This window comes from Dermacentor andersoni, chromosome 3 (assembly GCF_023375885.2).
Source record: "Dermacentor andersoni chromosome 3, qqDerAnde1_hic_scaffold, whole genome shotgun sequence".
NCBI classification, from domain to species: domain Eukaryota; kingdom Metazoa; phylum Arthropoda; class Arachnida; order Ixodida; family Ixodidae; genus Dermacentor; species Dermacentor andersoni.
The window spans coordinates 108,845,134-108,872,400 of NC_092816.1; the positions used below are offsets into that span (position 1 = coordinate 108,845,134).

General features: G+C 47.5%; 1 protein-coding gene across 1 annotated transcript in view; it reads right to left on the reverse strand.

Annotated features, from left to right (window-relative positions):
* Positions 1-1,369: 1,369 nt before the first annotated feature.
* Positions 1,370-27,267, reverse strand: part of LOC126540360 (calpain-A-like) — a 29,120-nt gene continuing 3,222 nt past the window's right edge. Inside the window, exons 2-10 of the mRNA XM_055074395.2 lie at positions 23,112-23,309; positions 21,986-22,117; positions 20,267-20,460; positions 18,666-18,834; positions 17,928-18,100; positions 15,817-15,994; positions 14,618-14,759; positions 13,235-13,353; positions 1,370-1,582 (exon numbers count right to left, since the gene is read on the reverse strand). Of these exons, the coding sequence (XP_054930370.2) occupies positions 1,370-1,582; positions 13,235-13,353; positions 14,618-14,759; positions 15,817-15,994; positions 17,928-18,100; positions 18,666-18,834; positions 20,267-20,460; positions 21,986-22,117; positions 23,112-23,309 (1,518 nt within the window). The remainder of the gene's footprint in view (positions 1,583-13,234; positions 13,354-14,617; positions 14,760-15,816; positions 15,995-17,927; positions 18,101-18,665; positions 18,835-20,266; positions 20,461-21,985; positions 22,118-23,111; positions 23,310-27,267) is intronic.

A 27,267-nucleotide genomic window follows, 5' to 3' on the forward strand; every position in this document is an offset into this window, starting at 1 on the left:
ACAAGCTTGCACGAATATATGCGAAGCGGGTTCGATTCAGCCCAACGCCGGATACCATTTAAATACTTTTTTTATCGTTGAAGAACGGCACGCACCCAGTGACACATACCTAGTGACCCACATTGGCGTCAAGCAGGTTTACTGAAATGTGAAAAATGTCCAGTGAGCCGAAGCTTGGGTGAAAGAGGTTCCTTGAATAATGAGACGTACGCAAGGGCACATATCGAGCTGCACAACCTCAGTGACACAAATTGACGTCAAAAGCGTTCATTGAAGAGTGACGCGTGCCGAATGTCGCGTAACGAGTGAGCCAAGTTGGTCCGTCGGTTGGTTTCGAACAAGGCTTACTCGGCACAGCACCCCGACGCGCTACCCAATAAACCACGGAACCCAAAGTTACCCAGTGGTCCAAGTTGACAGTTAAATATTTAGAGACCGAGGACAACAGTCCTTGAAGAATGTTTAAAGTACCTCAAGAATGCTCATCTCAATAAGAGATCGCATGGTAATGATTATGTCGCTGCTGACTCTTCACTGCGGCACCTAAGTAAAATATGGCTGTTTAAATTCTGGGCCACCAAGCCGGTCACTCTAATTTGCGCATGGAAGAAGGCAAGCATTAGAAGAAAGCATTGCGCAACACGATTAAAGAGAAACGTGTGGGCCCAATATGTAATCGTTACATCAGAGCGCGCAATAGGTTTTAGCACTCCCGCTCTGCAAGCAGAGCTACGTCAGGGCAGCCAAACATGAGCGCGTCGATTAAAAAACTTCCGGGAACGAAACATTCCCGGCCAATATAGTGAGTCTCAGAGGTCACGTGTTGAGCCGATACTGTGAAGAAAAAAGCGAAGCGAATGGTTTCACTGAGAGTTCGCTTGCCAAGACGTGACGTCATGCTCTCTAGTAGTTCATTTTCGTCCTCTTCGCGTATGCGTCTCCGGTAAACCAGTATTCAGCAAAGGGCAATACGTTTGCGGAGAAGCTAAAAGTCCATATTGCCCAGATGAGCGCCTCCACGTTACAGATAACAGTAACAGAATAGAATCAAAGAGAAAACAAATTATTACAAAATTGTGCTTCAGCCTGCTTCATGTCACACCCGTACAAAAATCGTAGCGCTAGAAAGCTCCAGAGGGGTAGGACGGCAGTGCAGCTACCTCTCCAAAAATTTGGAGCGGGACAGATATAACCGGCAATCTTCTAAGCACCCCAGAGCCAGAGTTAGTCTTATGCACAACAGTGGCTTTGTTTCTTTTGACAAAAGTTGTACGCGCATGTTCGCTAATGTACATTCAGTGTGGTGGCTTCCGACATTCGTAAGGTACTGCCACCCCGTTCACTGCTCAAAACTAAGGCGACATTTTGTTCACCTCAGTTGGAAGGGGCTGCTGGCGTACACCCGTATCATGAACGCTCCGGGACAGTGTGGGTCGAAGGTGGCCGGTATGATGACGTAGTGACCCGGCCGCAGCTCGAAGCGACCGAACACCTCGCGGTAGTTGATGTACGCCCCGGAGTTGGCCACGTCCGGTGTGCGCGCAAAGTGGTCGAGCGACAAGCGCCGGAAGTGGTCCAACGCCTGCGTCAGGATAAGAATAAAGAAGACCCTTACCGCTGTGCTCATTTTCCACGCGGGTGCGTCGTTTCTGTCGAGCCGTAGAAATACCGTGCAGTAAATATCGGCTCTTAGCTAACTTCATTCGTTGACTTGGAGTTCATGAAACTTTAAAACCACTCACAATAAAAATACTACAAGTGCAGGACCGCAAGAATTGCGACAACAATAAGTGTTTAATAGTGCAGTCCTTATCCTGCAGCATTCCAAGTCTCCAACATAAAGAAGGCTGCATAAAAAGCATAACGTGAACGAGAACATTAATGAGAGCAATAACGAAACGCACAGGACGGTTTAAGCGTTAAGTGCGGTGCGCGTTAGGAGTTTTCGCTCGCGATCTCTATCGCACCGAACCGCCCTTGGGGCGTCCTTCGTGACATTTCGGTATAAAAGATGTTTCATGGCGTTATGGTTTAAAACTACTATGCCCTTCTCGATGCTCGAGTGCTCGAAGGCTTTCTAAGTATGCAACGGAAAACGCTATGGTGTCAATCACGCCGTTTGCGACGTTTGCCACGCGACGACAAACGCCCACGCCATCACTAAATCACGATAGGAAAGGCAAGGCGCGACCTCGCCTTGGCAAAAGTTCCACGATACGGCAGGTGCAATCAGTGGGTTCCACCACGCGTGAGCATGATGACGGTGATGATGATTTTATTTATTTATTTATTTATTTATTTGTACATACTGTAGCCTCAATGAGGCTATTGGCTGAGTGGGATGAACAATAAACATACAAGCATAAGCAAGCTTGCGTGAATTGTTTCAGCGGTAGTGAACGGATGCTACCTGGTAATAAATTCCAGACTTCATGAAGATATAGGAGAAGGAGAAGACGACGACGCTGTTCGATCTGTTGTCACCTCAGCTCTGTAATTTTCCCTAAGTTTTGCTATTCATTGAGTGAGTTATTTATATCCTGGGAAGACGGCCGCATCTTTAAGGCGGTACTGTCCCTATGGAAAGGGTACGGCTGCTCCGGCGCCGACATCTTTAAAGGGACAGCGCCATCCGAAGGAAGCCAGCGTGGCGGAGGCGGCCATGGCCTCGCAAGGCGTGGAGCTGCCAGTCATCAGGGACGATCAGCAGTCCAGTACGTCATTATCGCTCAGTGGGGACGACTCCACTATCGTCGACCCTGACGAGGAAGTGGCTGATATGGCGGAAGTGGACAGCGACGGCTTCAAGGTGGTGAGTCATCGGAAGCAAAGAACGGTCGGAATCCCAGTGATAGTTTTACCAACAGAGAAAGGTGCTGATTTTAGAGAGCAGAACCCTATCAGGCTCTTCGAAGCCATTAAAGTGCTGCTGGGATCTGCTCCGATTCGCAGTCGCTTCACTACGCAAGGTGCTCTTCATCTAGATATCGCAACGGAAGAGCAAGTTGACGTTCTTCTCCGGTGCTCTCAGCTTTGTGACATAAGAGTTAAAGCCCGGTTGCCCCACTCCTACATGACGAACACATGTGTTATTAGGGGAGTACCAGTGTGGTATTCAGAAAGCGACCTTCTTGACTACTTGAAACCGCAAGGTGTATTGCACGTGAAACGTATGATGCGCCGGGTGGAAACTCAAGAAAAAGAATGGGCAGCGAAGCCTACTACCTCTGTTGTGCTAACGTTTGCTCCCAACACCGAGCGCCCAGAGAAAATTAACCTCGGTTTCACCAAGCATGCAATCAAAGAATTCGTTGAAACTCCTCCCCGATGCTTTAAGTGCCAACGCTTTGGGCATGTAGCCAAAGTTTGCATCAAAGATCAACGTTGCAAACGATGTGGTGGCGCCCACGATTACAAAGCCTGCAAGGCAGATTTTGCTTGCGCTAATTGTGGGGGCGACCATCCAGCGAGTTTCGGTGGCTGCCCCTTCCGTGTAAGCGCCTTACACCGTCGAGTGTCCTTCATTAGTGGTCCCAAACCACGACCTACTGAGAAGCCGACACCTGGAAGTGACAAGTTCCCTGCGTTAGAGTCGGAAGTTGAGTTCCCTGCGTTAGAGTCGGAAGTTCGTGGCTTGGTAACAAGCGACGTCAGTGAGCGACCTGACCCTAGCAAGACGGCAAAGTCCTCTGTGAGTGAGTCGGTTGTTCGATCTGCTTCAACCAAAACTGTCCAAGTTCCTCAGCGACCAGATCACAACCAGACTCGAAGACAAGGAGGACATTCCCTTGCCTCAAAAGAGACGAAGAAACCAGCTGCAGCGACGAAGAGTGAGTCCCAGTCCGCATCTTTTGTTGAAGTGGTGAGGCAGTGCGTTCAACAAAATAAGGAGCTCAAAAATCGGGATCTGTCCGACCTTCTGCGAGTTCTGTTTGAAGTCCTCCGCTCCTATGTTCAAGCGATGCAGGCTGGCACCCTGAAGACCTTTCTACAGCTCGTTCTTTCGTTTGAGTCCATGATTACCGCCTTCGCAGCGAACTTTGCCTTATAATATGGCTAGTTTTCTTCAACCTCGTGCAACCAAAAATCACCGAAAAGTGCCGTTTATTATGCAATGGAACTGCGCTGGGATTCTAAGTCGATTAGCAGAACTGAAATTATTTTTGAAAGAAACTTGTGTTCCAGTATTGGCGCTCTCGGAGGCTGGCCTACCAAGGGGGAGATCTTTGACTGGATATGTTGCGCACAAGAATTGCAGCATAAAGTCATTTCCCACAGGAAGTGCCGCCCTTTACGTACGAAGAGAGATTCCTCATGTGGCTGTGAACGTTACCGATCTTTGCACCGATAGCATTGAGGTAGCGGCTGTGAAGATACGGCTCGGCTTTCGAACTCTTCAGTTGCATCCGTATACGTGTCTCCGCGGAAGAAGGTAGCAATGGATTTGTTTCTCCAGCAGCTTTGTGACCGTTGCCCAGCGCCCCGAATTATCTGCGGTGACTTCAACGCCCATCACTCGGTCTGGGGTGACAGGAACACAGACTCCCGCGGACGCGAACTGGTAGAAGTTATCGACAGTTTGGACCTGTGCGTGGCCAATGACGGAAGTCCCACTTTCTTCCGGCCTCCCGCCTCAGCCACATCTATAGACCTCACTCTGCATTCACCTGACATTCGTGTGAAGTGGTCAACTGCACCTGACCGCATGGGAAGTGATCACTACCCAATTTTTGTGTTTACTGCCGACTTCAATACGCGCGGCACTAAAAGAAGCCATGTTGTTAATTGGGACAAATACAGGGAGCAACTTGCACGTGTTTCTGGAGATGTGATAGAAAAAATGATTTATGGCAAGATGGCAGCTACCACGGCGGTCAAGTTGCCTAATCATTTTCCGACTCCAGATTTAAAACTCAGGAACCTTTGCGCAGCGCGCAGAAGGGCGGAGCGACAAATGATGCGGAAGAAGGACGACAGATCCTTGAAGACGACCTATAACAGGCTTAACTCTGCCATTCGTCGCCATACGAACAAGCTCTGTAGGTCGCAGTGGGCGTCCTTCTGCGCCAGCTTGTCTGTTTTTTCACCAATGACGAGAATTTGGCGAGTCATTGGCAGCCTTGCTGGTGATTCTCGTCCTCGTAAGCCTTTCGAAGCGCTTGCACTGCTAAAGCAGAAACCTCTCGCTTGCTTGGCAGAGGAATTTGCAGATGCATTTGTACGTGCAAGCTCAGGAATTCATCAGTGCGCTCGGCCTGCAACATCTACGTCTGTTATGGACGCCCCGTTCACACTTCGAGAGCTACAGACAGCACTCAGCAGCCTGCGGCGTCGATGTGCACCAGGTCCTGACGACATTACCAACCAGATGATGCAGAACCTACCTCTAGAACACCGGAAGATGCTCCTAAGCTTTCTCAATCGAGTATGGGAGACTGGCGACGTCCCTCCTTCATGGAAGGTGGCTTGTGTTGTCCCAGTGCTGAAACCCGGCAAAGAAATGACAGACTTGGCCTCGTATCGACCTGTATCATTGACGTCGTGTGTGGCTAAGCTCATGGAGAAGCTGGCAAGTAAGCGTTTATCATGGTGGCTTGAAGATAGAAGGGCTCTGCCAACATGCATGACTGGATTCCGCACAGGTCTAAGCGCGCAAGATAGCGTCTTGGACTTGATAAGCCACATTGAACATCAAAGAGCTTTCGGCCTCTCAACACTAGCTATTTTCCTAGACGTATCAAAGGCTTATGATAACGTACTTCAAAGTTCAGTACTAAATAGCTTGATGGACATAGGCGTACAGGGCTATCTTCTGCGCTTCATTCACTCACTTATCAGTGATCGTAAAATCCAAGTGCGGTTAGGAAGTACCATAAGCACCGAAAGGGCGGTATCGCGAGGTGTACCTCAGGGAAGTGTTCTTTCCCCGACGCTGTTTAATGTTGTAATGGCTGGTCTTCCCGCTGAAGTGCAAAAACATTGCAGGCATATCCATATGTCGATATACGCGGACGACATTTGTATTTGGTTAAGCGGATATCAACACAAGCGTTTAGCTCTGATAGCTCGACAGGCCTTACTTTCAGTTCAAAATTACCTTCAAGGTGTAGGGTTGACTCTCTCGGTGGAAAAATCTGGCTTCATCATGTTTCCAGGTAGAGGAAGACGGTATGCGCGGCTGAAGATAGACATTGATAAATCTTGCCTTCGTCAATTGAAGTACAAACGCTTTTTGGGCGTAATTATTGACTACCGTCTACAGTGGCGACGAGCTGTGGACTCTATTGTGACATCACTATCTCCGCGTCTCAATGTGATCCGTAGAGTTGCAAGTGAGCAATGGGGAAATCACCCTTCTTCAATGATCAGGCTGCACGATGCACTAGTGACGAGTCGAATAATGTACCAGCTCCCTTTAATTTCCCCCTCACTATCACAGCTGGAACGACTTGAGGTTTTGCACAGAAAGGGCCTAAGGAGGGCTCTTGGCGTTCCGCAGTCTGCTCCTAATAATGCAGTACTTTATGAGTCTCTATCGAGACCTCTTAGCCTAGTCGCTTCACAAAGGCTATTGATGCAAATTGGCCGCCTCAAACAGACGATAGCCGGTCGAGCCCTTCTACAGAGCCTTCGAAAGAGATCCGAGTCCCGAGCGTACTTGGCCCTTAATACTATTGGTTACCTGGGTCTTGACGCTAGAGGTAGAACTAAGAGGTTGAATCCACCTTGGTCTTTCGCGAGCCTCGATTGTTCGTTGACAATTCCTCACGTTCGTGCTAAGCGGAGTTCTCCTTTGGCGGCAACACGTTCGCTCGTACTGGAACATCTTGAAACTGAATATGCACGTCATCTTCAAATTTTTACTGATGGCTCTGTGGACAAGGTCAGAGGATCTAGTGCAGCTGCTTTTCATATTCCCGCTTTAAAGTATGATTGGTCGGTTCGCTTCACTACAGTCGTGTCCTCCACAACGGCCGAAAGCGTTGCCATTGAGGCAGCCCTAAAAAAGCTACGGCTTTGTACGCCTCAACCCGTAGTCATTCTTACAGATTCGAAATCCGCCCTTCAAAGGTTAGAGTATGGGTTCCCTACTGATGCTTTATGTCTAAGCTCCCTACGCTCGGTGCACACTCTCCTTATCAAAGGCTTCTCCATACGATTCCAATGGGTGCCCTCGCACATAGGTATCATAGGCAACGAGATGGCGGACAGCCTTGCCCATAGAGCGCTGTCTGGGAATCCTTTGAGAAAAGTGCCTCAAGAGGACAAGAGACTCTTCAGAGAAGCGGTGTCGTGCCACTTCCACTCTTTGTGGAGCTCACCTCACAAGCCATGTGTGACTAAGGGTCTCAAAAGAAACCAAGCCACTTTACTGCTCCGCATTCGCACGGGCTCTGCTCGTACCCCTGCGTGGATGTGTAAGACTGGCCTGGCGTTGTCACCATTATGTTCAACGTGTGGTGTGTGCGGTGACATAGAACATTACCTTATGTGCTGTACTCTGTATGACGCGGAAAGGAGCGTGTTATTCGGGTCCCTCAAGAGGACAAGAATTCCCCACAGTTCTATACAGGACATTGTTTTCCCGCGCGGGAACCGGTTAGATAGGAAGGAGGTTTCTCGCCTTCTTTTAAATTACCTGCAGGACACGGATTTGGCCTCCACATGGTGACCTTAGGTGTGACTATGTGTAGTGTAGTTGTGAGGTCTGTGTCTGATTTATATGATTTATGTATTTTAAGTGTCGCTACGGTGGAGCAATTGCCGGCAGCTACTGCAAGGCTAATCCCACCAGTAGCCTACAACCACTCAACTCAACTCAACTCAACTCCAGACTTCATTTGTTGATCGGAAAAAAACTGTTTAAAGGAATCAGTGCGGACAAAAAGGTAGAGATATTTAGAGCATGGTGGCATGAGTGTTTGGAAAAAGTCAAATAGTTATCTAGAGAGGAGAGGTGAGGAGAAATGGTTAACATGCGAAGGAATTTTGGGCATTCAAGTTTGCGACGCTCTGCAAGAGGAGTGAGATCAAGTAGGGGAACAACTTTAGACGGCGAAAATTCCTTGTCATATCTTCTACAAACAAGACGCACTGCCTTTTTTTGCACTGATTCTAGTTTTTTGACGTCACAGAGTTTATATGGATTCCATACAACGCAGCCATACTCGAGGATGGGGCGAATGAGGGTTTTATATGTAAGAAGTTTAGTTTCTTGAGGAGCAAGACGCAGCGGACGATGTAAGTAACGTAGTCTTTAAGGGCCGTGTCACAGGTGACATCAACGTGTTTCGACCATGACAAATCGTGTGTTAGTAGGATACCTAAGTATTTGAATGATGTTTTATTTGCACCCCCTTTGAAACTGGGCGGGGTCGAATAGTCACCTAGCTTGCTTGATTTAATCCAGGTTTTACTACATTGATCGCTATCTAGGCTTTTGCCTAACTGCTCTCAATCTTTCCCATTTAAAACCTCTCTCACTAAATTGTACCATTACCTACGCTTGCAATGACATTCATTTTATAAATCTCTTCCCTGACGTTTTCACCAAGTTACTAATCGTCTCTCACTGAATAGTTCATCATTACACCTTCTCTGAACCCCAACGCTTCAAGAAGCTGGACGCTCCCTGCGGGTCATGCTGGGTTAATATCTTGGCTTTCTATTACGAGTCGTTTCCGGGGCTTTTTTTACACCACACAGATGACTTGTACTATGGCGCATATTATCTCCGATATGATTTTGTCTGCAGGCAGCCAACTCAAGCCTAAAATAACAACGCATTCCATTTTACGTCATCATAAGAACTTTCTATCCTGATTTCTTTCTTGCGTCTTGTCACTGTGGTCTTTTTGGTCACCGTTTTTTTCTTTTTTTGCATGCAATTTACTGTCCGCGTTTCTCTCACTTTCTTTTTTATTACGACTGCCTCATCTACTTAGACTTCCAGTTATTCTGTATTTGGTTGCGAATTTTCTTGGCACCTTCATTCCATCTGCGCGCTTTTGAGATAGACTGATATTTTTGCACTTTAGCTAGCCATTTATTTTCATCAATGTTCCTTACTCTTTATTAAGAACTAACCTTGCTCTACGCTTCTCTGACTTCATAAAAAGAAAGAGGTAAAAAAAAGCACCGGGGGCAACGCCATCTGGTGGCGTTGCAGGGAACCGAGCTTTGCGTCCCGTGACCTAACTCTCCCATCTCATTGGTGGAAACGCATGTGCCATCGCGAGTGCTTCTACTAATGAGATAGGACAATGGAAGATATCTGAGAGATGAGAGGATGTCTGCGGACAACGCCGACAACACGAAACAGTCTAAGATAAGCTAAAGCTTTATCACAATCGCTAAGATTGGTATATTTAATCAAGCGTTTGACGAAAACTTGTCTGCTCGGGTAACCTACTTGAAAAAACGCAAGGGTCATTGACCAAATCAAAAGATAATTGTCTTTACGGAGCCCCGGCGGTTGTTTTGCGTGCAATGTCACACAGTGCTTCCAATCTCATTCTGAAGAAGGAATTCGTAAGGGTTCCGAGACATCAAATAACTTTTGACTGATTTATCAGAAACCTTCGCGTTTTGTTTTCCTAATTAGTATACTTGCATGTTTCGACACACAATGCAAGTGGAAATGAAAAAAGAAGAATGAATTTTTTTAAGGAAAGAGCCATTAGTTCTTCAATATAAGCGGAGTAGTCCATCTGACTACCTTTCCTTCTCTTTTATTTCTTATAGGCTGAGGGACAGGTCAAAGTTTAATTTACAGATGAGACGCTTCCTACTTTTGAACAATAGAACAGCATTCCTTGCAATACGATTCATCCCGAGCGGGTTTGCAGTGTCTATTGAAGTCCACGACAGCAATCCTCACAAGCTAAGTCGCGAGTTCTAAAATAAATGCGGAATGAAGTGGGGAAAAAACGGACCAACGAGTTCTGGACCTCCAGGTGCCATGCATCCCACAGCCACAAAGTACCATGAAACGAATATGGTGCTACCGCTGCCCTCTGTGGGCAGATACTAAAGTGAGGATATGTTGACCCTAATATCCGCTAGCTCTAAACCAAACTCATCTAGTATGTTCTTGGTTTTCTATAACTGCGAGCTGTGAGGTACAAAACTACGAGCAAGTCTCGAGTCCATGCGTTCGCTGCGCTCGGAAGTGGTGCCAATTGAGCCAGACTCATCTAGCGTTGAACTTGAGGTGCGACTCAGAAAACTGAGTTGCTAAGCGAAGCGCTTGATACAGAATCGCCATGATTCGCCGCTTTTTATTGATGCGAGAGCGTGAAATGGCTCATTGAGCGAAAATGCCGGCGTCCTGCTTACGTAACGGCACTTAAGTTCCCATTGGCTGTGACGCCTAAAGCCCCTTAAACTTCGTAAAGTAGTGACACTCTCCTCCCCCGCCTTCACTCCTCCTCGTTTCTCCTCTCTTTCAAGCTCCCTTCTCGACCGTGGCGCCGCCTACACTGCTCGAGCGTAGCAACGGTGCCAACATGCGCTCCTCGTCACTCCGTGGACGCTTCTCGAGCAAAAATGGCGCTGATGCACGGCGCGAGGGCCCACGTGATGCTATTAGGCCAATAAGCGGGGGCTACATGGGGCGTTTATCACCTGCGATTATCGCGCGCCAAAAAAAAAAAAAACGCGCTGGCGGGACGCCGGCCAGGCTACATGAGGCGTACGAGCGGCGAACGCCGCCGCAGTGTGGCCAGACAAGGCAAAAATGTTTTGGCTACCACTAAATGAACGAACAATGCTTATATGTTGTTTGCTTGTGTTATAATTAATAAATTATGCAATAAATACCCCAGTAATATGTCTATACACATTACCAGGTATGTTTAGTATTGTGTCGACATTTTTGTGGATGTTCAGCGGAGAGAGTTGGCCGGAAATGTTTCGTCTGGCAACCTTGTGCGACTGAAACGGGCGTGCGGACTGCGCAGAGTTTCTATCTGAGCTTCGTTCTGTACATTGCTTGTGGCTCTCGTTGCTGAAAACTAATTTTAAAAAGAGTTTTCATTTACTTCGCGCGGGCGGCAAGCAGGAAGTGACTCCGACAGGCACTTCCGGTAGCGTCAGACGCGTGCGCGCCACGTCAAAATCTAGCCGGTCCTGATCGGCGGCGGCGGGCGTTTTTCTCGACGCCGGGCGTCAAATCGGCGCCGTGAGGCGAAAATCGCCTCAAAAACGCTCCATGTATTCCGGGCTATAGCGACGAAGCGTCGGCCTCGACCAGAGCGCGCGAGGAGGAGGCTCCATTCTTCAAAGCGTGGCAGTACTTTACGAAGTTTAAGGGGTTTTAGCGACGCCGCATCACGAGCGCGCCTCGACTTGAGTTGCCGTTGGCTGCGACGTCATGGCACGAGCACTCCTCAACGGAGCAGAGCGGGCGAAAAGGAACCCCAACAGTAGCGCGCCACGTGTTGCGGGAGGTGAGAGGGCATCACCGCGAAGCCAAATCGCCCTCGCTCTCGCTGTCGAAATCCTGCATTATCCGCGCCTTCCTTATTTGAGCAAAGTCTCGCCTTCGTTCTAACTGCGCCTCGGTAAGGCCAAATCAAAACACTCCAAGAGTCTCAACGTGCTCGCTTGCCTGGGAGGAATTGAAAACTCGACGGATTGCTCAGCGGCGTTGAATTTGACAATAATGATTTCGCATTCACAACTCATAAGTCCTTAAGTGTCCTACAATTATTAAAGCGAAGCTTTCTGTGTCTCACTGATTCGTCCGTGAGCGCCGAAAGCGCACTGCAGGAAAGCCAACTTACGCGTCTACGTAGAACACCCCAGTTTACATTCGTAGTTGTATCGATAAGAACAATGGGAACAACATCGTGCTCTCGACCAACGGAGAAACGCCTCGCTACCAAGACGAACTGTATATATATATATATATATATATATATGCATTGCATTACGCGCGTCACGCAATGCATTCCCGGTCGTCACCATGGGTGGACCGCGGGGGCAGAGCACGGCATACGAAGAGGCTGTCGTACGCGAACGTAAGCGTGCGCGCGTTCGTAACAGTAAAGCCAATCCCGTGTATCGGCAAAGGCACGCAGGAGCCATGTGTATCCGTCGACAATCAGATCCGAGAGTGCGCATCAACGAGACGGAAGCCAGTCGTCGTCGCTGCGCTGATATCGATCTGAATGTTCACGATCTGCGCCTTGATGCCGTATTGACAGCGACAGTAAGTCAGGCGCCGTATGCACATGAACGGCAGTCGAGGCGCCACCACTCGCTCCTTCATGTCGTTCAGCATGGGTAGGCCTTCGGGCATATGAGGATACACGTAACCGTTCGCGATACTGAAGGGAGGTAGCTTGATTCAGTTTGAATTAAGGTAAAGCTTCGCATTCAGCCATCTTTCTTTAAGAAATGGGCTTAGATTCTTTTTCTTCATCACTAGCCCTCCTACGTCTCTGATATGCACTCGGCGAACTAAGCCTCAAGTTCTTAAAGCGCTCACTAAATGTCGTAACGATCTTCAGCGACAGAACGATTATGCGATAATCAAGAATCGAACTGTCGGCAATCCACTGTCTACTCACTCACCCTAGAGAGACTGATAACCAAATATGAAATAAAACTGTCCTGATGAGGCTGTCAACGAAGTTTTTTGAAAACTGGCATACATCATTTAACAGCGAACTACCGGTCGAAGAATGGCACCTTACGTACTTAAGTGTGCCGTTATCTCAATTGTGGTTGAGCACTGTTCATCTCGTCGGCTTTAATCCCCGTTTCCGAGACTTCGAAACTGCACTTTAATTAGCACTGTGATCTATTTGTGTTCTCAGATTTTCTTTCCATGGTAAAGCGCGCTGCATATGACACTGAAGGCCGCGGACCAAGAAGACGTAAACGTATAAAAAAGAATAGATGGAACGAAGTGCGAAAACGTTTCTTCTGTTTATTCTTTATGGTCATTCGTTACGTGAATGCGGGTCCTTAGCTCTGTGCGACATGAACTACACTTTATCTTGAAGCGCTGCGAGCTAGGGAAGTTCGTAGGCCTTGTTAACTTGATACAAATGAGAGCGTACAATATTTTAATTTAAATGTTTCAATAAGAAAACGCGGGGCGCCTAGATTTCGGGTTTTCTCTCTTTCTTTTTTTTTTTTTTTTTGCGGTAAATGGGCCGACGAACGCATCGGCGAGAACAGAATCTGAGCACAGGCAGCATTGCCACCGGACAAGATGACTCACTTGATAGATGACGAATCCTATCTGGTGCATGCGCAAGCGGCTGCGGGTGATGAACGCGTTGTGAGGTGGGTGCACCTGCATCAGTGCGACTACGACGCTCGCCGTAGCGTCCTCGGCCACTGCTGCGTCACCTGCGCCCATGACACAGTGGAAGTAATAAATTTTCACCCATAGAAGCCTCACGTAGCACCAGACCTAATCAGTCATACGTGCATATACACGTATACCAATTGCTAAACTGCGCCCGCGCGATCTGTGTTTAATAACCTGGACATCATGACATGGGGAACAACGTGCGGGTTTGCTGACCGTCATGTCATAGATGAAGATCAAAGGTCATTAAAAAATTCCGCCATTTTGAGCACAATATCAAAACAAGATATAGGCACCCACTGTAAGCAAAGCTTTTCTTTGTCTATCGTACCACGGTTTCGCGTCTGCTGGTCAGTTGGTACCTCGCCTCGATAGGACGCAGAAAATTTGCATATATATCATGGGATTGACTCAATAAATAGCAATAGTGAGTCCACGTGTGCGTTGCGCAGAAACATTAAATGACCGCATAAAATTTATACACCCCACACCGGCTCATTGTAATTTCCAAACACAGAGATGTACTAATGGAATGGTGCATGATATTCAACGTCGTCTTCCATTTTTCCTTTGGTTTTAATTTCTCATCTTTGGTCTTACACATTTTAGGGCTGTTGTGCGCGCGCCACTGGATTGCCTGACTTGTACGGAAGCCAATTTTACCAATGACGTAGCCCCTGTGAGCGTACTTTCGTTTCGCCTAAGTAAAACGATAAATCACGACATACAACATGAAATGCCACGTGATATTCCCACGAAAATGGAATACCACATGTTATTCAACAGCTTCAGAGATTTTCTTTCTTTATTTATATTTTTGCATTCTTGGGAAACACAGGACCCAACAATGGGGTAGTCTTCTTTTTTAACAAGTTTATTTTTCCTTACAGTGCACACCGGCCTATTCCCCTCCTCCTCTCCCATTGAGGATGGGGGAAAGTGAGCTACACGTACATAAACGCTGTTAAGAAAAGCAATTGCTGTACTGACGAAAACAAGTCTCCTTGTCGAAACCTTGGCTTCAGCGGCATTCCTCGTTCTACCATTGTTAATAACATCAAGCCTCCATCTTCGTGCGAACTTCTCTCATGTTGTGCGTCACCAGGGTCACTATTGGGCGACGTGGGACGTCGACGCATAGTGCAGGCTTCTTCTCCCCTGCTCTGCGCAAACTACTTCGCGCACTTTCTTTGCTTCACACAGAGAGATTGTTATCGATGCTAGAATAGCACGACCTTTGGTCGGCGCCTCCCCTCACAAAAGCCTAAATTTGCCCAATTTCACAAATACTGAAAGCGCGTAACTCACCTCGGTCTCCTGGTGAAGGCCGTATGGACAAGAGGTACTGCGGATTGCTGCTGAACGAGCTCAGGTTGTTTCTTGATCCGCCCGAGTTGATGCCGTCAACCCACACGCCACGGATTGCACGCACCTGATAGTGTCATCCAAAGGTAACGAAGATATATATATCGTATTGACCACCTTTTTATCGACACACACACACACACATATTAATATATATATATATATATATATATATATATATATATATATATATATATATATATATATATATATATATATATATATATATATATATATATACCTTTTAGCATACTGAGAGTTACCGCCCCCAGCCTGTAACACGGGCTGTGAGATGCCGCAGTGAAGACCACAGGATTAATCTTGAACACCTGGGGTTCTTATATGCTCCCCTAAGCCTTATTATGGGAGTTCCTCCGTTCTTCCCGCAAGATTATCCTCATTTACTCAGAACAGCTCAAAGTTCAGTTTAGCAAGCTTCAGCAGCTTTCCTCGAAAACCTCTTCCCAGTGACGTGATCTCGTCTGCGTTGCGATCTGTCCCTTTCTACTTGTGACTACAAAACTTTGCAGTGGCAGATACGCGAAAAAGAAGAAGCGAAATTTGTACGCAGCCAGAAGCCCCTGCAACAGAATTCAAAGATACAATCCAACCAAGCCGCAGCCCTGAAACCCTCGCCTCCACTGCGAATTCGAATAAACATTTTAAGCCGGCCGCGGTAGCCCAGCGGCTGTGACGTTGCAATGCTCAGCTCCAGGACGCGGGGTCACTTTCGGCTGCGGCGACCCCATTTTGATGGACTTGTAATGCATAAACTATTGTGCACTTAGATTTACGCACACGTCAAAAAATCCCCGATGGTCAAAATTGATCTAGAGCCTCCACTACAGCGTGGCACATAATAAGATCGCGGTTTTGGCACCTAAAGCCCCAGAAATTGAGTTTCGTTTTGCCAACTGCCTGGTTCTAAATATTTGCGGTCGTGCCTGCATAAGCAGACAGTCTCGTCCTGTCTTCTTCTCTCTTTGCTCTCGTCTTTGTGTGCTTTTGCAGTTTCAAGACAGTCTGCGCTAATGCATAGCGTATGAACCTGCTTTGCCTGAATTTTCTTTCCCTCCAGTGGTATCGTTAACTTTGCAGACAGAGCGCGTCGCTGTGGGAAGTACCTCTCCTGGTTTCTCCGGTATGCCGTCGCCGTCGAAGTCAGGCCCGAGGGTGCAGATGGAGACCTCCTCGAACTCGCGGCAGAAGTCCTCGTACTTCATCCAGAACTCGCCGTCGCCGTGTTGGCGCCACTCCATCTGCTTCTTCGTCTCCGCGTCCACCAAAGACCACTGAGGATCTCTGCAGAGCAGGCACACGCACAACGCGAAGTGGTTGCGGTAACGCTATGATTGACCATAATCTAGCTTGTGGGCTTGTCGAATGGAATCAGCGTTTACATGGAATCGTCTGTTATCGTATTCCTAGACGTGAACCTTTTTCTCTGTTCGTCACCTTAGTAGTCTTTCTTTAAATGATCTGCGCACACTCTTCTTTAGAAATTGTACGCCTTCTTACTTCAAATATTACCCTACACACTATTTTCCTTTCTCAACGCCACAGTTCACTGACACTAAGCAAGCAAGCAACTGTAACTGGTATCTTCTTAATTGCGCCAGTGTTTAGGGTGAGAAATTATTAAAGGTTTTTAGCGCAATATCTTTCAACACACTCCGCGTTTAAATAAATAACATTAATGACATTGACCTATAACACTGACCAATCAGATGTCCTAACTCTTCCTCAAGGTAATATTGCTGACTCTGTTTTAAACGACTTCTTGCTCGCCGACAAAATATCTTTGGTTGAATATGTAATTTTATGTATTGGACTAGGTACATTATTCTATGCCTTTTTTATCGGCTACTTAAATGAAAATTTGATTGATAGATTGATAGATTGATAGATTGATTGATTGATTGATTGATTGATTGATTGATTGATTGATTGATTGATTGATTGATTGATTGATTGATTGATTGATTGATTGATTGATTGATGCGAGATCAGAAACTCATAACTGTCGTACACATATAAGTCCCGTCGCTCCGAATCTTGGTTGGAAGCTTCGGGCAAGGCCCACATCTCACCCATATGCAATGTTTTGACTTTGTTTCTACAGTCTGCTCATCTGTAATGTTTCGAAGTCCAACGCACACAGGTGCAACACCTATCGAACAGGTCGAGGCCCCGTGTATACCTTTCATTTTTGGAAGACCAAATATGTTGCCACAGTATCGATATGAAGATTTTAATGGCAGCGTTTTCATCTCCCGCTGCGGTGCAGATCCAAAGGGGTGATGCGATGAGTCCACTTAAGTGGACGCTTTTAGTAAGTCCATTTCATTAGTGTGCTATAAGGTAACCTGGGGCCATGTGAATTATCTGAACGCAGAGCACAAGGTGGGTTCAGCCGCGTAGGCAAGCAAAAAAAGACAGGAAAAAAATAAAGAAAAGAGAGAAGGCGTAGATTTTTAATGAGGGTAGCGACTGGTAGACTATCCTGGGCTGGGGAGGGGAACGGGAGAAATTGACAGGAATAATTAAAAATCCTTGGGAGAAGTCACATTTTGCGTTGAATTCAGCCGTTAGGCGGTCATAACTACACGTACGGCGTCTTTATTAAAGCGGGCACGTATCACAGAAAATTCGGTGTCGGCATCGGCGTCCGGTCACGGCATCCCCGTGAGCGACAATCCCCGTATATATTTAGGCATATGTATATATGGCACGCCTTGCTATATGGCACGCGGTATATGCGGATTATATTGCCACTCCATTCTATCACTAAAGTTTCCCGTACTTTGTCTTGGATTCTTGGCAAAGTTTCTTTCTCAGAATTTTCAGAATGACAGCTCACAAGCAAATATCATGCAACCAAACGCCGACAGCGCCCACCTTTTATGTTACGTTTTCTCAGACTGAAATATTAAAAGGACGAAACAATAACAGAAACCTCAAAATGATGTAATTCTTTTTCTTTGGTGCGGCTGTGCACTTCCTTCAGGATCGGCCCACGCAAGAGGCCGCGTTTCTACCAGAAAGCTCGCCTTCGTGCGCAGCGTTCGTCGCCAGCGTTTACCGGTGAACATTGCGTTTACATAAGCTGCAGTTGTGAGAAAGCGTGAAACAGAAGCATGAGAAACAGTCAGGGATCTTTGAATTCTATCGCGTTCCACTCGTAAAGGCGAAGCTTCAGCGTCCTCCATTTTTTTTCTGACGAAATGGCACGCACGCGTCGCTCCAGTCACCGGTCCACTCGATTCCATTGCCCCAAGGATTGCGCACGCGCAGCAGGCAGGCGTCGTCTCCGTTGCTGAGCGCCACCCGGCGCACTGCGCTCACCGTGTATGCGTGGCCCGACACCAGGCCGTTAGGGTCAGCTGCCGTGGCCAGCCACCAGTCACCCTGCGCAGTTGGGCGACGCCATTAATTGTCGCCCTAGGGGTGTGCCGCGCAGGTGGCTCGTTGCGGTAAATGGCCCGTTCCACGGTGGCGGCCGAAACCTAATCGTCAATCATAGACGCTGAACAAGGAAGCCGCTGCGGTTGTGAAGAAACGATGACGTCCTATTCGGTCATATGCGGATGAACGAGAAACCGAAAACTTTACGGAGGGATGCCTACAAGCGTAATAAATATGAGCTTATTTTAAATTCCCCTGGGGAAATGACAAAATGCAAGATGTTGTGGCTAGCATCGTGATACATGATGAGTCATTTTAAATGTAACTTTACTTGGTGAGCTATGGCCTTGAGCGGCTACATCTCAGGTTTTCTTTTTCAGTTTTTTTTTTCCGCGTCGTTGAGGTATTTATGACTTTGTGGACCTGATGCGGCTGCGCATATGTAACAAGTTTTCGTTTTACGGTTGAATTATGCCTAGAACTTGTGCTGGTCTATAGCCGTTTTCTGTCGTTGAGCCCTTTCCTCTCGACTCGGATAAAAGAAAAAATTCGACACTTTAGCACTCGCCTTGCGCGAGCAGGTGATGAAGGCGCCGTGCTCGGAGGCCTTGAGCAGGAAACCGAACAGGTTATCCGGAGCGTCCTGCAAGTCGTACCGCTCGGCCAGGCCGCTGGTCAGGTCCACCATGGCGTCCATGGCCTGGCCGCCTTCCAGGGCCTCATAGCTACCGTGTAGCCTGCGCACGCACCGGACGAATGGAGTTAATGGGTTGTGATACCCGCACACCTTGTTGTGTTGCGCCTCTCTTCGCCTGCACTTTCCCGGCGGAAAGGGGAGAGAAAACAAGGAAAGCAAGGGAAGTTCATCGGACGGACGTCCGGTCAGCTACCCTGCACGTGGGAGAGAGAATGAGGGGAGGGATTGAAAGAGCGAAGGAAAAGGCAATTAAAAACTAACTCCCGTGCCCTGTAAGAGACACAGTGTGTCTGTAAGCGTTTTATTTTTTAGGTCCGTTGATTTTACTCTTCCTGTAAAGTGTCGACCGTCGATGCAGCCGGCTCAGCGCATTGCAGAAAGACTGACGGTGGACGTCGAAGCAGATGCACTGGCAGTGTAGGTACTCGATGTGCTCTTCATAGTTTCAGTGGTTGAAAAAAAAATGCATGAAGCCTATGACACTTCTGTCCATAACCTTGTGCGTGTAGCGTGCCCCGAGCGCAATGACAAATTGTTGCAAATACGGAATTAGCGCTAGATTGGTCTCTGGACAAATCAAAGCGGAAATGACAGTGGTGCAGCTTGTGGCACATCGGGTGGTCAATTTCGACGCCGTGTGATGTGGAGCACGCGCAAGAAGCCCAGGAGGTGTTGCGCAAAAATATTTTGTAACTGCTCACGTTCTCATTACGTTAACTTAGAATCACTAGTGTTTCTGCCTGTACTTGACGCTGACTGCAGTAAAATACAATCGGAACTTCTTATCTTTCTTTCCTTTTAAATACATAACACATCCAAGTCGCGCGCGTCTCTTATTTTATGCGAAGTAAACGTCAGGGTTGCTTGCCTTAAGATATCGTGCATAATGGATTTTAGCCATGGCGATGAAACCACGCAACAGCGAACTAATAGATGGCAATAATCTTGCGAATTCTCCGAATTATGAGCCTTCTAGGGTATAAAATATGACACCTTCTATGTATCACGCAAAGCATCTACGCTTTCTCGTGACGCTGATTATTCGAGACGGCACGTGTTCAAGTTACGTTTCAGTTGCTGGCGACCATAGAATCACCAACAAATGAAAGACCACCCCAAGAGTGAGCAAATTCTTGTGCAGTATCCGACAGGAAAATTTCTACCTTTGTGTATTGTACACCGCGGTATGCTTAAGAATGAGCGCATTTTTCCCCTTTATTTAAAATTTCTCAGGGTCCACTACATGTTGTATTCGACGACTCATTGCGTTTCGTGTCCAGCCAGAAGTGAAATAGACTTGGAGGAAACAAGCGTTTTCAGGTTCTCCATTTGAACCCACAGTTAACCCTTTCTCCGCACCGAGAAGCAGAACGCAGCGAATTTAGGTCAGGCGCCCGATGCGTCGAATTTCATTTGTCGAGCACCACGCGTATACACAGTAGGCCCAAAAGTGGAGAAGCCCGGGTCCTCACTTGGCGTACGCCTTCTCGAGCAGGGCGACCCAGAACTCTCGTGGGTCACTGCACCGCGAGTAAATGAGCCGGTCCTCGCTGGTGGGCAGCAGGTCGTCCACGTACACCACCACCCAGCGACCGAAGCGCCATAGGTTGAAGCGTACTGCACCCTTGTACTCTGAGCCGTACAGTTGCTGCTCTTGGGGAACCACCTGCGAATGCGCGGGTACCGCGTCGGTGGTCAGAGCAGCCGAACATACCAACAGTAAATGGAACGATTCCACGCGCTTCTACGCTATTTCAGGGCGCTGCGTTTACTGTTTCACCTATGCACCAGCCACAACCCGGGCCATCACTGGATTTGTAGCCGCGGTTAAGAGTAGCTACACAAAAAAGAAAATCGGGAAATCTTATCCTACGGCCTATCTAAATCCAAGTCACACTAGCACGGGAGTGAATGACCTATAGTGAAATTTACGCTCATTCTCATTTATCCGTTAACTCTCAAGTTTAGCGATCTCCCATGTGATAACGTGATGTTCTGTCACGACATGCATTCGTTTTAATACGTCTACGAATGCACACTCTACACAGAAGCGTGGTGGCAAGACCTTGCATTCTGCTGTTTACGAGATTTTTTTTTTTTTTTCTACGAGGACACAAGTATTCATGAATAGCCCACAAAAAACCATTGTGTTGGCTGCACTGATGCCAATGCTAGTAGCCTGTCTATCGTTCACCTTGCGTTGCCCAAATCTTCTTTCTTTTCTGTGCTATCGTATTTTTTATGCGCTTATTCCGCGCTCCTCTCCAGCCTCACACCTTCTCTTCCTTCAAAATATTTTTAACAGTTTTCTTCGTCTTCCCTTTTCACTGTAGTGCCTCCGACATCACACAAAAATTTATTTATCTTTCCAACTGGCAATTTTACCGTCGCACCTCTGTTGTAAGCATGACTCACAATATTCTTATTGCTTAAAAAAGCCGCGATATCTTTCTCTTGCCAAATTCGTTTACGACCTTTGAGGCCACGCGCTGCGGGCGGACAAACCACGTTGAGCAATGTTGATGGCGTCACTTATTTATTTTAGTACTATTCATTATCTTGCCCAGATCCTAACTACAGATTACGTGGGGCCGATGCAGACAAGGTTTTATATCGCAAGTGCTATTTCCCATTGGCTAGCCGCCTTAGCTAATAAAATGTTCAGCGTCAGGGTTAGCCGCAATCTTCTCCTGCTAACACTTATAGCCTGAGAGCTTTTTTTGTATACAGGCCTTGATTTCTTCTGGCCCCGAGTCAGAAACGACAAATTTTGAAACAATTTTTTCGTGGCAAGGAAAATATTTTCGCACTGAACCGCATTATCTTTCTTAACCGGGTGTTATATCAAGTTGCTGGTAGTTGTGAGCGCTATAGCGCTGTTCAGTGGTGGTAAAATGCTTGGTTTCGAGCGAAAGTGGCATTTCGCTGACAGACTAACTTACTGACCTTTCTCTGTTCTAAATTTGCTCACGATGAGCTCTGTTCAGTGAATGCGATGACAACAGCTTTAACAATGTTAAATGGGAGGGTCAGCGCTGGTCATGAGCGTCATGGTGAAGTTTGGGCTTTCGTACAAATGTGGGTGGACGTACCGAAGAAAAAAAAAAACACCGATAACTCGTATAGCTCGGCGCAACTAGGTCAAGCCAGCATCCTGAACGGGCACTGCACCGAACTATACTAAAGCTCACCCTGTGCATGAGGTCAGGCCTTTGCGCCACAGCTGCGCACGATGAAAGGAACCAGCAGTCTCCGAGGGCGCCCTGGACGATGTCGTTGCGGCTCACTCCATTGACAAGCAGCTGCGGTTCGGAGACCATCTCCTGCAAGGCGGTCAGAAGCTGGCCATTCGAACCACAGTGTAGGTGCCACGAACTAAAATAAAGTTTCTCTCTGGAGTTTCTGAAAGCCGTTCAAGTAAACTACGTTTATCAGCGACTCCTGCAACCCATACTGTATTGGGCAGTATTAGAGAATTTGCGACACATAAAGTCTACTTGCAGTTTTGACTGCTTTAGAGGGTAGCTCTTAGGCACCCGTTCCTGCGTTGAGCGTGGGACTCGGCCTCGGCGTCGGCGTAAACTGCAGAACGAACGAGCGGAGCCAGCGGAGGATGAAAGACGTCGATGGTGAAGAGCGCCAGGAGGAAAGCGGAGAAGCACGGTACATCGGTAGCATAAGGAAGAAAGCGGAGGAGCACGGCAAAAGAATGGCAAGGAAAGCGGGGTGCCGCACGAAATATGCTCCACGGCGGCGACCCAATACGAGATGGTGCCGTAGTAGCGTTCGTCGTCACCCGGTAGTCGATGACGTCATTACAAGCCATGCGGCAAGCGCGTGCACCGTTACCATATATGGAAGCAAAGCGCCGGCGTGGGCTTCGCATCAAATGTGCATGCGATACTTCGCCTCATCCGCCGCCACTGTATAATACGCTCCGCGCGAGCCACGCGTTCCCCTGTTCACGTTTTCTCTCCGAACAATGAGCGACGCAACCGGTGTAATTCAAAACACCTAAAGAGCTACGCTGAAATTTCGCGTTAGGGAGTATCGCAATCATCGATAATCTTTTTTAACATCTCGTGACATTCTTCATCTTTCACTTTCAGTTCATCTGTGTCGAAAAAACATACATGCCGACTCGAATATACCGAAGATCATGGACCATATAACCAAAAGAGGACCTCTTATCAAAGAACGTTAAAATAAGAGAATACGTAGCACGGCAAAAACAGCGACGCCATTGACTGTCTTCAACGGAAGCACTGAGGTAGCACCGATTACGTTGTAGATTAGAGAGGCTTTTCGCATACGTACGTGCGGCCTGAGCCAGGTGATCCTGCCAGGCACGGGCCTACGGTGCGCGAAGAGCGACGACTCGGCCGGCGGGAAGTGGCTGTCCACGAACAGCTCCGTCAGAGGCAGGTTGCGAATCGCCTCCTCGTCCTCCAGCGCGGTCTTCTGCGCTCGCAAGAGACGCGCATTCAGGGTTCGGAGAGGCAGCCGCGGCCGCAGCTATGACCGTTACTTGACATGCACAAAGTGCAATTTCGTGCCCGCAGCTTTGCCGGTAAATATGTGACAAATTGGAAAGCCTATCCGACAGATTAGTCACTTGCACGCCAGCCACCTTTCCTGTCACCTACTACGGCTGAACGGCGCTAATTCTTAAAAAGCGGCCGCATTCAAATTGCCTTGTGGATGAATACAGGTCCTGGTATCCAATACCACTATAGAAGCAAGAACGAAAAAAAGAAAAACATTTGTTATACAAATTTGGCAACATCAAGATTCGAGCTGCTGACCTGGCGACATGCAACCACCTCCCAAATCCATGGCCACCAAGTTTCATGTTAAACTTTAATTGAACTTACGAAATAAAACATACTTAGCTAAGCGTAAGTGCGTCGCTGATCTACAATGACGCGAGAGAAAATGATGTTTCAAAGTCCGCTTCTTATACAAGGCATCAAGCAGACAAAGAGAAGCGACAGTACCGTACGACATACGTATAGGGAAGTTGTAGTGCCTCGACAGAAATAGTTGAATCCTAATAACATAAGCCATGCCACGCTTGCCACACGCAACTTGCCCCCCTTCTTACGCATTCTTAAGGTCACCAGCAAGCTTAACGAGGAAGAATAGTTGCAGGCAGCTCACATAAACGCACCCGCAATAGAGCTTCTAGCCCATCTCACTGCCAAGTAGTGTGCTTTTTTCCCCACAGGGGATAAAAGGCCGACATTTCCCGATTAGTGCCAGTGGGAAACGACGAGCGAAGAAATGGGGAATCGGGTCACTGGTGCCGCCAGTGGCCGGAGGGAGTCGGCTGCCCTCGTCACCGTCCCGCATATAGGTGCACCGCAGTGCTGATGAGAGCTGTCATATGCCGCTGACCAGCTGCTGCCCCAAAAGTAATGGACGCCCTTGGAGGAACCGCGCCAGCGGGCACTGCGAACGTGATCGGCAGGCGAACGTCGTCGATTCGGTGCCACCACTGGCCCCCAGAGCCTCGAGCTCCTCCGATTTTTGCTTTATTTCCGTTTTTTTTTTTTTTTGCGTTGTGCTTTTCGGCACCCACACACACACTCGCAGCCTGTGCGTGACCAGGGGTGATCGCAGGACCGTGACACTTTCCTGACATAGTATATTGTGACAGCATAGCAAAACCTGTTTCAGGGGCATCCCGCCGCCGAGGTGTACGGCGCCATGCTTGACATGTTCCGGCAAAATGCGAAACAATGTAGGTTTCTGCGCCACTATTATAGGTCGGCTGCATAAGCACGCGCTTTGACATTCTCCAGGCATCCCAACACAATCTTCACTGGCATCGAAGCGTAGTTCACGCGGTTTCACTGAAGTCGATGCCTTGGGTTCGCACCTAAATGCCTTCAAGGAGAGATATTTTGGCCAAATCATCACCATTTCATCGAGAAAAGGTTCAGCGGCGATACTTTGGTAATGCAAAACAAAACGAATATTTTTTTTTATTAGCCCAATTGTCTTTTTCCGTAATACAAGCTCAGGCTTGAGTTCGGTCTTTAGCTGGCGTTTCCTCGATACGGCAACGTGCGGTGCTTTCCAAACACTTCACGCGCTCGTGATTCGTGTCTATCGTTTGTTCAGTGGCGATGAGAAGTCGACCGCAAAGCCTAACGCCAGCGACACTTGTACTTTTATCATCAGGACAAATTGAATAGGGAAGAGAACGAAGGGAACTACGACGTACGCTTAGGTTTCCACGTTGAGCAATGTGGGACATTCCTTAATTTGCGTTTCCTTCTTTTAGTGCGTAGGCATACTAGGGCTACGTCCCTCGCAAATCTGTCCGTCAATCGTGACACGATGCGCTCCATAAGTGTACATGGGGTCCTATGGGGGTATATATGAGAATGCCTTATGACTACGTATGACTACTGAGCTTTATGATTATGAGTATATATCTATATTGACAATACATGAGGAACTCGAACAAATGCTTACCCACTATGTCACAAGTCCCACTCGGGAGCTTCTGCAGTAATTTTTGGTTAGTCTGTGATAGTACCGTAAAACTTACATATACATAATTGTGAACCCCTGTTCCCTTAATAACTCTCCCTCTGGCAAAAAAAAAAAGAACTTCACGGTAATGTAGCCCATGAATCCAGTTGCCCAAGTACGAGGGTCGTTCAAGTCAATCCGGGACTTTTTTTAAAAACAAATAGAAGAACAAATTTCTAAATGTGGAAAGTGGATTTATTGTTCCACATAACCTCCAGATACAGTCATACATTTATCCCAGCGTTTAACTAACACCTGGAATGCTTCGGCATAGAAAGATTTATTATTACGACGGGACCATTGTAGGACACCATTCTTCACTTCATCATCAGTGTTGAAATGTTTTCCTCCAAGGAATCCCTTCAGGGGCCCAAGCAGGTGGAAATCACTTCATGCTGTCAGGACTATAGGGGGGGAGGTAACATCTCCTAGCCAAGTTCTTGGATTGCTTGGAATGTGCGTTGAGCGGTATGTAGTCGTGCATTGTCTTGCAAAAAGACCACACCCTTTGTAATGAAATTCGGACGTTTCTTCCGTAAACTCTTGTGCACATCACGCAGAACACAGCAGTAAAACTCATTGTTGATGGTGACACCATGGGGTAAAAATTCAACGTGAATAATTCCCTGTTTACATCGGAATACACTTCCCAACACTTTAACAGCAGACGCAGCTGTTCAAAATTTCTTAGGAGGTGGTGATGCTGTATACTTCCACTGCATTGATGCTCTTTCGGATTCTGGGGTGACATGATGAACCCATGTTTGGTCACATGTCATGATGCGATTCAGAAAATCCTGACCTTCCCTTTCAAAGCGTTCCTTCCGTTCCTACAGACTTCAACTCTTCTCTGTCTGTAAAAAGCAGGCAGCTGCTTTGGGACACAGCGGCGTGCACTCACTTTTCGGAACAACGAATGATTATGAATTATTGTGTTCACTGTTCCTAACGACAGATTACAGACCCTTGCAATTTCACGACAGGTTATGCGACGATTGCCCACGAACATCTGCTCCACGCGCTGAATGTTCTCCGGAATGAATATCGTGGGCTGTGATCCCCCACGATCGGGATCGGCAATAATAGAGATACGGCCACCTTTGAAGCGCTTACACCACTCAAATGTCTTACTGCGACTGATTGCCACATCACCGTACTGAGCCTGAAGTCTTCTGTAAATTTCAGCAGGTTTTATGCGCTCGTTCACTAAAAACTTCATCACAACACGCTGTTCCACGTAGACGTTCACACTGTTGTCCGCCATCTTGAATAACAGTCTATCCAGAAGCGTGGGAAATGAGCGCCGTCTACCAGTAACAGGACACAGGTGCCATACAAAAGTGCCATACAGCTGCCATACAGGTGCCATACTGCATACAAAAGCTCCAGCCTAGGCGTCGATTTAAACCGGGAAAGAAAGAAAGTCCCGGATTGGACTTGGACGACCCTCGTATATATGGCGATCGGTTTGCGTGAAGGCTCCCTTGTCACAGATTACGTCAACTGATCGTTTGCAGTCCGAGTCCTTCAGATTTTGTGTAGCGGTGCTCAGAAACTTAGTTTTCGTATTTACGAAATTCCCTTTGACATCCTCGCAGCATTCGTCTCACTGTCGCGGTCATATCTCACGGAAGTGACAGATGCCGCAAACACCGGCCAACGAGAAAACTGTTACACGAGAAATTCTTTGTGAATACCGGCCAAATGGTGCCGCTATTGCATATCGTGCCCTCCTAAGAATACTTAGTTTTGTTAATTATGGTGAATTAACAAATTTTTTCTTCTCGAGTTTCAATTCATAGTGAACGTTTATGGAGATCACCCACTCTTTAGCTCAACATAAGAGTCCACGTGCGACGTCGGTACTTTTGTTGGTTAACGTGGGTCCACGCAATTTTTTTGAAGCCTGCCTGCTTTGGCAGTTTGAATC